This window comes from Theropithecus gelada, chromosome 7b, assembly GCF_003255815.1.
Source record: "Theropithecus gelada isolate Dixy chromosome 7b, Tgel_1.0, whole genome shotgun sequence".
Taxonomy (NCBI): Eukaryota; Metazoa; Chordata; class Mammalia; order Primates; family Cercopithecidae; genus Theropithecus; species Theropithecus gelada.
This window is the reverse complement of record NC_037675.1, coordinates 4172152-4182585: the sequence shown is the minus strand read 5'-3', so window position 1 is coordinate 4182585 and position 10434 is coordinate 4172152. Positions and strand designations below refer to the sequence as shown.

Sequence of the window (10434 nt, the reverse complement as noted above, 5' to 3'; positions counted from 1 at the left end):
GCGTGAGGCTCATTGGCTCGACAGGGGCACGTGATGGGTCCTGAGCCAATCCGTGGAAGGTAAAAGCTGCTTCCTGTTTGGGCATCTGTCCGCCGCGGGTCTGGTTTTGAGCTGCTGCGGTCCCGGACTGAGGTGGGTGGCGGGGTCCGCCCGTCTTGGGGGTCACTCCTCGTCAACCCTTTAGCTCGGGTCTTAATGAATGTCCTCTCGGCGGTTCTAATCCGAGCTCTCTCCCCCCGGGTTCTTGCAGGGGCGGGACCACCTGGTCCAACCTCTGCCTTGGTCCAACGCCTCCCGGAGGTTTCAGTCCATTTCACAGACCCGGCGTAGGCCTTGGGACCAGAGCGGCCCTCGCAGGGAGGTGAACAGGGCTGCGGCCGTAGCGCCCCGGACAGCGACGTCACCGCCCTTGCCGGGGATTGGCCGCCTCGCGTCGCACGCCCTTCATACCTTTTCTCCCCGTGGCTGTCGGCGCCCGCTGGGCGGGAGGCCTATTCGGAGGCGGCAGCTCTGCGGCTTGGCGTTTCCTCCAAGGCTGCCCACCAGAAGGACCTGTCCAAGAGGGTGGAGGGCATAGGGTCAAGATCAAGGTCAGAGGCCCCATTAGGTTGGGAGAGGACACGGAAGGGGTTAGGAGCCCAGGAACTGGGGTCGCAGGAGAGACCCAAGATCTGACTTCAGAGGCCTGAAAATGCCAGTGCAATTCTGCTTCAGCCCGGGTGCGGCGGCTCACGCCTGTAATCCTAGCACTTTGGGAGGCCGATGTGGTCGGATCGCTCGAGCCCAGGAGTTCGAGACCAGCCTGGGCAGCATAGCGAGACCTCTGTCTTTATTATATAAATAATTAAAACAAAAACAAAAACAAAAAAACCTGCTCCAGCCGAATCTGCTTGAAGTGGCGTTGCTGTTGTAACCGTCAGACTGTGTTTGTCTCCCCATTTAAGGATTAGCTCCTTGGGAGCAGACAACTGTCCTCACTGGCACAGAGGAGGAGCGCTCAGTAAATTCTTGCTGGACGAATAAACGACTAGATAAGGTACAGTTGAAATCGTGTCTGTATAACTTTCTCAAAACCAACAAGATGTCCAGGGATAATTTTTTTGTCAACGCTAAATACTGGATTCAGTAAGCTCATACTGTGTGTTTATCATGGCATGTACTCGCACCAAACCCTTTATTTGCATTTATTACAACTCTGTGAGGTAGGTTCAAACAGCACCGCCCCCACTTCCCTTTGTAAACTGAAGAAAGGCAACTGGACTCAGGTTAATTGGCCAAGGTCACAAGGCCCCGCTAAGTTGCAGAGGCACTGCCTCCCAAACGCTCTTCTGCGTTCCACTGTGGGGTGAGGGGCAGAGCACTGTATGTGGAGTTCGTGGGACCTGATTTCAGTCCTCTGCCCGTCTCTGTCTAGCTATGAGTGTGTAAGGGTTATTTTCTCTGGGAATCGCCTCTGTAAAACGACCATTTTGGTTCCCAAGATTACATGGGATAAAGTGCCAGATGCTGGGAAGCTGCGGGACGGGGTGGGGGTGTCGGGGGCGCTCGGATCCTAGTCCAGTGCCTAAAGGACAGGCCACTTCGTACCCACTTTGTGGCACGCTGAGCTTGAGCCAAAAGGGAGGACAGGGAAAGTGCCTCACTAAGTATTTGAGAATCTTTGTAAATCCGGTAGGGCATTAGCTAGGGCGCCTGCTCAGCGAAACGTTGTGGCACGGACTCTGCCTTTGTGGTTAGGAGAATGATAGTTTCGCTATTTTATAGATAAGGCAACTCCAGCCCCTGGAAGGCCAGAGACTTGCCAGTGTCCCACTAGCGGGCTCTTTACAAGAATCTCCCTGGGCCCGCCGCAGCCAGGTGGCGGACTGAAGAGCGCGCTGCTGGGGCATGGCGGAGGAGCGGCCAGGAGCCTGGTTCGGCTTCGGTTTTTGCGGCTTCGGGCAGGAGCTGGGCTCCGGACGCGGGCACCAGGTGCACAGCCCTAGTCCTCTGCGGGCGGGCGTCGACGTCTGCCGCGTGAGCGCGAGCTGGAGCTACACCGCCTTCGTGACTCGTGAGCGCTCCCCGCCCCGTCCCCACTTATTCCAGCAGCACTCTCCAGTCGCCTCCCCTCACCGCTGTGGTCAGTCCAGGGTGTCTTCCCCATTCAGGCCGCCAGCCCCACATTCTAGGTTGGTCCCCAGTTCGGCCCCTTCCCAGGAACACCCCCCGACCCCGCCTCCATTCTGGCCACCCTGCCCCAATCTAGACCAGCCCCCAGCGCCGCCCCCAATTCTAGGCCCTCGGTGCCTGTCCCTTCCCCTCCCTAGCCCTCTCTCCGCCCGGCAGGTGGAGGCCGCGTGGAGCTGTCGGGCTCAGCCAGCGGCGCGGCGGGCGGCTGCAGGGACGCGTGGGCCTCGGAGGGGCTCCTCCTGGTGCTGCGCGCTGGGCCGGGGCCGGAGGCGTTACTGCAGGCCTGGGCGCCCGACTCGGCGCTGCGTGGGGAGCCCTTGTGGGCCCACAATGTGGTGCCCGAGGCCGTAGAGGAAGACGATCCGGACGGTGAGGCCCAGACTGGGAGGCTACCCCTGTTGCCCTGCGCCCGTGCCTACGTGAGCCCGCGGCCTCCCTTCTACCGGCCTCTGGCTCCGGAGCTGCGGGCGCGCCAGCTGGAGCTGGGCGCCGAGCACGCGTTGCTGCTAGACGCGGCTGGTCAGGTGTTCTCCTGGGGCGGGGGCAGGTGAGCGGGGCCGGGGGCAGGTGAGGGCTGGTGATTGGAGAAGCAAGCGGAGGGGGTCCCCTTAATGTGACTGTAGCTGACGAGGGTCTCCCTTGCTTAGGCATGGACAGCTGGGCCACGGGACCCTGGAGGCAGAGCTGGAGCCACGGCTATTGGAGGCGTTGCAGGGCCTAACCATGGCTGAGGTGGCCGCGGGGGGCTGGCATTCTGTGTGTGTGAGTGGTGAGTGACTTAGTGCTTCTCCAGACGAGCTCATGATCTTGTGCAAACCTTCCTCCTCGTTTTCCAGTTTGGGTGGGTGGCCTACCCAGGCCTCCTTCCAAATTCATCCATCCATCGCCAGTCAGTTATGACTCCTAAATACCTCTCACCCTCGACCTCCTTTGCTTGCACCATCGCCCACTCATACCTGGACTCTGAAGTTTGTTCCTAGCTTCTCTGTTGCTGGTCTCACTGCCCCTCCTCTCCTCTCCCCACCTGCTACCAGTGAGGACTGTCTTTTAACAGTGCTCCTGAGGGAGTATGGAGTGTGAAGGGGCAGCTGAGCCAAGGAGAAGGGAGAAAGCTGCAGTTGCCTAGGGGACCATGACATGTGGCACAGAGTGGACACTGGGGTGCCCAGCAGGTACCAGGGTGGTGATGAGTGTGTCCCTGTGGTGGTGCCACAGCTGGCCGGAGTGGGGAGTTTCACTTGGTGATCCAGGTGCAGCTCCTTCCTAGGCTGTTAAGAGTCCATGCAGAGAGGATGAGGCTGGGAACAGATGATCTTTGCCTGTGTCCGGGGCGCTCAATTCTGGCTGCTACTTAGATTACCTGGAATATTAAAAAGCTACCAATGCCAGGGGGGCCGGGCGTAGGGGCTCACGCCTGTAATCCCAGCACTTTGGGAGGCCAAGGCGAGCGGATCGCGAGGTCAGGAGTTCGAGACCAGCCTGACCAACATGGTGAAACCCCGTCTCAAAAAAAAAAAAATACAAAATTAGCTGGGCACAGTGGTGCGTGCGCACCTGTAGTCCCAGCTACTTGGGAGGCTGAGGCAGGAGAATCGTTTGAACCTGGGAAGTGGAGGTTGCAGTGAGCCGAGATCGTGCCACTGCACTCCAGCCTGGGCAACAGAGTGAGACTGTCTCAAACAAAAACAAAAAACTACCAATGCCTGCTGGGTGCGGTGGTTCATGCCTGTAATCCCAGCACTTTGGGAGGCCAAGGCGGATAGATCACAAGGTCAGGAGATGGAGACCATCCTGGCCAACATGGTGAAACCCCATCTCTACTAAACATACAAAAATTAGCTGGGCGTGGTGGCATGTGCCTGTAGTCCCAGCTACTCAGGAGGCTGAGGCAAGAGAATTGCTTGAACGCGGGAGGTGGAGGTTGCAGTGAGCCGAGATCATGCCATTGCACTCCAGCTTGGGCAACAGAGTGAGACTCAGTCTCAAAAAAAAAAAAAAAATACGAATGCCTTCCCTGGCACCATATTCTCATGGAACCAGCCTGGGCTGGTTGCCAAGCTCAGGAAACCGTGGGCTGAGCCTGGCCACCATGGCAAAACCTCATCTTTGTACCAAAATATGAAAATGAGCTGGACGTGGTGGCTCGTGCCTGTGGTCCCAGCTACTCGGGAGGCTGAGGCTGGAGGATCACTTGAGCCGTGAGCGGAGGTTGCAGTGAGCGAAGATCATGCCACTGCACTCCAGTCTGGGTGACAGAGTGAGACTGTCTCAAAGAAAAAAACAAACAAACCCTGGGCTGGAGAGAAGAGAGACCAGAGGGCTGGAAACAACCCACTGAGACGCCTTGCACTCAAGGCCCAGAAGGAGTTTGAGGCCTTTAGTGTAGAGATTGAAGCATGGACGCATCCCGCCAGACTTCCTAGTTTCAGATCATTGCTGGGGCCCTGGGACCTTGGGCCTGGTACTTAACCCCTCTGTGTCATAAATAAAATAGGGATCCTGCGTAAATGGCGATACTGTCATAAAACTACCTGTAGGGCTATTGTGAGAATTAAGTGATTATATTTGAAAAGCACATGAAACATCAGCATGGATTAAGCACTTCATAAAATCAGCTGTTAGAAATTTTTAGAATTAGGCAGCTGTTCCAACCAAAAAGCTCTAGTGTTGTGGGAGGCCAGGAAGGGGAGAGCTGTACATGGCTTTCAACAGGACCGCTGTGGGTGCAGTTGAAAAAGGGGCACAGGCCGGCCCAGTGGTGGTTTTATTTATTTATTTAGAGGGATTTTGCCATATTGCTGAGGCTAGTCTGGAACTTTTGAGCTCAAGTGATCCACCCATCTGAACCTCCCAAAGTGCTGGGTTACAGGCATGCGCCACCACACCTGGCCCTGGCCCTGTGGTTTTGAAAGGGAGACCACTGTGGCACTTACAGGGATACGTTTCTAAAATGCGGGGCAATTTGGCAGCATAAGAATGGAAGTGGAAGGTCCACTAAGGGCCTTTAAGGGTGATCTGAAGGCATTGAGGGAGATGGGAACCTAAGACAAGACCCTGGGGCCTGAGAGGAAGCACCTTGGCCTGGAGTGCTGCCTTGGGCAGGGCAGGCTTTAGTTGTCCCCATGAGCAGATGGGATGGGGAAGGGAGTTTGGATGTATGCAGGGGGTTCACAGTCTGTTTCACATGTCCCCTTGGTGTCTTTCAGAGACTGGGGATATTTATATCTGGGGCTGGAATGAATCGGGGCAGCTGGCCCTGCCCACCAGGAACCTGGCAGAGGATGGAGAGACTGTCGCAAGGGAAGGTGAGGGTCAACTCGGCTCCCACAGCTGTCTCCCCAGGATGTGGCTGTCATTCCTAACTCCTGGCTGTATACTGGCCTCAGAGCTACACTGCTCAGATGGAGCATGTGAGCCCCTTACGGGAGGGAGCATTGGCAAGGCTGATGCCGGTCTTGGCACAACACACTTGTGCGGTAGTGCCAACCCTGCCTGTAGAATGTAGGGGTTGGGAGCACCAGATTTGGAGCTAGACAGTCATGTGCCTCAGAGCTGTTGTGGTAATAAGTGACAGCGTGAATAAGGTTTAGCTCAGGTCTCAGTTGGCGTTCACATCATTATTACTATAATTCTAAAGCCACAGGACTGAATGAAGATGGTTCTCAGGTGAAGAGAACGGGCCGGGTTGAGGATGGAGCCCCCGCCCCCTTCATAGCTGTCCAGCCCTTCCCAGCATTACTGGATCTCCCCTTGGGCTCAGATGCAGTCAAGGTCAGCTGTGGATCCCGGCACACAGCTGTGGTGACACGTGAGTGGGGCTGGGAGGCTGGTTTAGGATGGAGCAGGAAGGCACTCCACGCCACTCGAGCTGCTGTGGAAAGGGGTGTGGTTGACGGAAAAACTGTTATAAGGCTTCTGTGGCTCATACAGAGCAGCTACCTTGCTCAGTGGATAAGCCCCAACCCCCGTGTTGTTTCACAGTAGTTCCCCAGCCTGTCAAGCTCAGAAGATTCTTCGTTCTGGTGGGAGGGTGATGCTCTCTGTGCTCCGTACATGGCCACAGACACATTCCCTGCCCGCCGCCACCTCTGACAGCAGGGTCTGTCCAGTCCAGCATGGAGGAAGACTGGCGCTCGGTAGTTGGGGCACACAGGAAGATCCGCCACTTTTTCCGTTGGGATCCTTTGCCATGCCACGTGATCAGCCAGTTGTTGAGAATATGTTGTTCTACGCCAGGCACATCTCATGACGATTGTAATGTGCTAGCGGTGGGCTGTGCCAAGCCAGGCTGGATAAATGCCTTGCCAAAGAACAGTAGTGACAACTATTGATTGTTCTTTTGCTTTCAGGAACAGGGGAGCTCTACACCTGGGGCTGGGGTAAGTAAAAGGATTGTTTTTGTGACCATGAAACCAAGGGGAAGAAAGACCTGGGAGTATAGGGCAGGTGACAGAGCCACCAAGACTAGAGGAAGCAGGGGCCTCGGCCAGGTCACTGGGAGGACCAGGACTGCTCCCTCCCTGGGGTTGGAACAGACACGGGAGACATGGAGAGGATATCGGTACCACCTGCCTACCTCTCTGAAAGACTGTCTTAAGGGAGTATCCAACCAGCATTTACAAAGCAGCTTTTTGTGGATGTGACACTGGGTGGATAAAAAGGTATGATGGAAATGTGTGCTCTGAACATCTTAGCTTGGGTAGCAGGGAAGTCTGGAGGAGCATCTTGCCTGGAGTGGCTGGTCGCCACTAGCCTCTTGGGGATACCCAAGTTTGCCTTGCTCTGGGTCTCCTGGAGTCACAGAGCAGTGGGGCATAATCCCAGCACCTCATTTGATAGTCTGGGCCCCTTCCTGGAGGGAAAGAAGCAGCAAGACCCAGTGGAAACTATGGCAAAGGGGCTGGTTTCACTTTAGGTAAATATGGACAGCTGGGCCACGAGGACACCACCAGCTTGGATTGGCCCCGCCGTGTGGAATACTTTGTAGATAAGCAACTCCAAGTAAAGGCTGTCACCTGTGGGCCCTGGAACACCTACGTGTATGCTGTGGAGAAAGGGAAGAGCTGACGTGTGTATGTATACGTATATACAACACCTGTGAAACCCCCCATTCAGGTCAAGGAAAACCATTGCCTGCACCCCAAGAGCCCCGTATTTGCCCCTTCCCATCACAGTCCTGCCTTTCACCCTCAAGCACCATCCTAAAATTGTCTGCACTTTAGAAACACCTGGAGAAAGTTGAAAACTCTGCTGCCTAAGATCAGCATCAATGAAACAATGAAATCAATGAAACAATGAAATCAGAGCCTCTGAGTGTGTGGCCTAGATACTGGTAGATTCAAAGCTCCGCCCACCTCACCCCAGGTAATTTGATGTGTAGCTGAGATTGGGGCACATTCCAGGTCATCTTCCTTTGTCAGTCACTTTCCTGCTTTCGTTTGAATTTTCCCAGCCTTGCATGCATCCCTATACAACATAGTTGTGTTTGCTTTTGAGTATTAGATAAATGGAATCCTGTATATGCGCTTTTGTGTCGTTTTTGTCACTCAGCATTGTGTGATCCATCCTTGTTGGGTCCTGGAGTTCTTTCATTTTTAATGCTATATGGTGTTCCGTTGTATGAATAATACCTCAAGTGATACGGTTTTGTTGATGGTCATTTTGTTTCTGATTTTGGTCATTCCACATAATACTTTTGAGCAGTCTTCTGCACACGTGCACAGGTTCCTTTGCAGAACATTGAGTTGAATTGCTAAGTCAAGAGATACCTTTAATTTTACTAGATAACTGTTTTCCACCAGCAGGGTGGTGTCTACTGTGGCTGAAATGTCAGGTAGATGCACACTGGTTTTAATTTGCATTTCCCTGAATACTGATGAGGTTGAGTAGCTTTTGTGTATTGGATGGCTGGCATGGTGGCTCACACCTGTAGTCCCAGCACTTTGGGAGGCTAAGTGGGGTGATTGCTTGAGGTGAAGAGTTCATATGTTTCTTGGCCATTTGGAGTTTTTCTGTTGTGAAGTGCCTGTTCAAGTTTTCTGGCCTTTCAAAATGTTCTGTATTTTCCTTAGTGATTTTTCTTTTGGATATTTCAGATCCAAGTCTTTTGAGAGTTAGTATTCAGAGTATCTTCTGCTACCATGTAGTTTGTTGTTTCAGTCTCTCCTGGTATTACCAATTTTTGTTTGATACTTAGGTGATACTTACTCCATGCCAGGTAAGGCTCAAAGTGCTTTACAAGTATTAAGTTATTTTGATAAAGTAAGTTTAACATCAGTAGTTTTCTTTATGGTTAAATTGTATTTCTGCATGTGTGTGTCTGTGGTTTAGCAAATGTTTCCCACCCATGGGGTCTTTAAGTTTTTTTTTTTTTCTCTTTTTTATTGTGGTAAAATATACTGAACATAAAATATATGTTCAATAAAAGAGAAAAATTTTTTTAACCATTTTTAAGTTCATAGTTCAGTGACATATGCATTTACTGTGCGGCAACCGTCACTATGCATTTCCAGAACTTCTTCATCATTCCATGCTGAGACTCTTGCACATTAAACACTTAACTCCCCACTCTCCCCTTCCCCAGCCCCTGGCAACCACAGTCCTAACCTTCTGTTTCTATGACTACTGTAAGTGCCTCATGTAAGTGTAATCCCATAGTATTTGTCTTTTCATGACTGGCTTATTTCACTTAGCAGCATGTCCTCCAAGTTCATCCATGATGTAGCTTATGTATCCGGACTTCCTGCCTTTTAAAGGCTAAGATTCTGTTGTACGTGTGTGCTGCATTTTATTCATCCGTGCATTGGTGGATAGTTGAGTTGTTCACTACAGTGAATAATGCTGCTGTGAACCTGGGTGTACAACTCTGAGTCTCTGCTTTCGGTTCTTTTGGATATATACCCAGAATGGAATTGCTTGTGTGGTAATTCTAATTTTTTTTGAGGAACTGCCCTACTGTTTCCCACAGAGGCTGCATCATTTTACATTCCCACTAGAAGTGTACACGAATCCTAATTTCTCCACATCTATACTTGTTTTCTATTTGTTGGTTAATAGCCATCCTAATGGGTATGAAGTGGGTTTCATTGTAGGTTTTGTTTTTTTTTTTTTGGACAGGGTCTCTTTGTTGCCCAGGCTGGAGTACAGCCTCCACCTCCTGGGTTTAAGCCATCCTCCCAGGTAGCTGGGGCTACAGGCACTTGCCACCACATCTGGCTAGTTTTTTGTATTTTTAGTAGAGATGGGGTTGTGCCATGTTGCCCAGGCTGGTCTCGAACTGCTGGGCTCATGCAATCCACTTGCCTTAGCCTCCCAAAGTACTAGGATTATAGGCATGAGCCATCACGCCCAGCCAAGCCATTTTTTAAAATGGACAGAAGTCAACAAAGATGACAAAAGGATGGCAAATAAGTATATGAAAAGATGCTCTACATCATTAGTCATTAGGGAATTGTAAATGGAAACAATAGTGAGACACCACTTCATACACAGAATAACTAGAATTATATAAAGGCTGAACATACCAACTGTTGGTGAAGATGTGGAGAAACTGGAACCTTCATACATTACTGGTAGGAATGTAAAATGGTACAACTGCTTTGGCTAACAGTTTGGCATTTCTTTTTTCTTTGAGATGGAGTCTTGCTCTGTTGCCCAGGCTGAAGTGCAGTGGCACAGTCTTGGCTCACTGCAACCTCCACCTCCTGAGTTCAAGCAATTCTCCTGCCTCAGCCTCCTGAATAGCTGAGCTTACAGCTAATTTTTGTATTTTTAGTAGAGACGGGGGTTTCACCATGTTGGCCAGGCTGGTCTTGAACTCCTGACCTTGTGATCTGCCCACCTTAGCCTCCCAAAGTGCTGGGATTACAGGCATGAGCCACCATGCCAGCCCAGTTTGGCATTTCTTAAAAAGTTAAGTGTATACCTACCACAGATGTGATCCAGCCATTTCACTCCTAGGTATTTATCCAGAAAAAAATATATATCCATACAAAAACTTGTATATGAATGTTGATAGCAGCCTTATTTTTAATAGCCAAAAACTGGAGAAAAGCCAAATGTGAAAAATAAACCTAATAAATAAACCTGTAGAAAATGCAAACTAATCTGTAGTAACAAAGAAATTGGTGGGCCGGGTACAGTGGCTCATGCCTGTAATCCCAGCACTTTGGGAGGCTGAGGTGGGCGGATCATGAGGTCAGGAGATCGAGACCATCCTGGCTAACACAGTGAAACCCTGTCTCTACTAAAAATACAAAAATT

At 51.5% G+C, this 10434-nt stretch overlaps 1 protein-coding gene across 3 annotated transcripts; it reads left to right on the top strand.

The window, feature by feature from the left end:
• The first annotated feature begins 54 nt into the window (after positions 1–54).
• On the top strand, positions 55–8622 carry RCCD1 (RCC1 domain containing 1). 3 transcript variants are annotated; one of them, XM_025392598.1, is made up of 10 exons: positions 83–132; positions 945–1036; positions 1765–2053; positions 2329–2719; positions 2820–2941; positions 5379–5477; positions 5810–5980; positions 6522–6551; positions 7088–7244; positions 7395–8622. In XM_025392598.1, exons 3-9 carry the CDS (start codon positions 1888–1890, stop codon positions 7237–7239), a joined length of 1131 nt encoding a protein of 376 aa, XP_025248383.1. In that variant the 5' UTR covers positions 83–132; positions 945–1036; positions 1765–1887; the 3' UTR covers positions 7240–7244; positions 7395–8622. The 3 variants fall into 3 exon arrangements, with proteins under 3 accessions (XP_025248381.1, XP_025248382.1, XP_025248383.1); XM_025392597.1 differs by having other exon boundaries at positions 61–132; positions 951–1036; positions 7088–8622; XM_025392596.1 differs by lacking the exon at positions 945–1036 and having other exon boundaries at positions 55–132; positions 7088–8622.
• The last annotated feature ends 1812 nt before the right edge of the window (positions 8623–10434 follow it).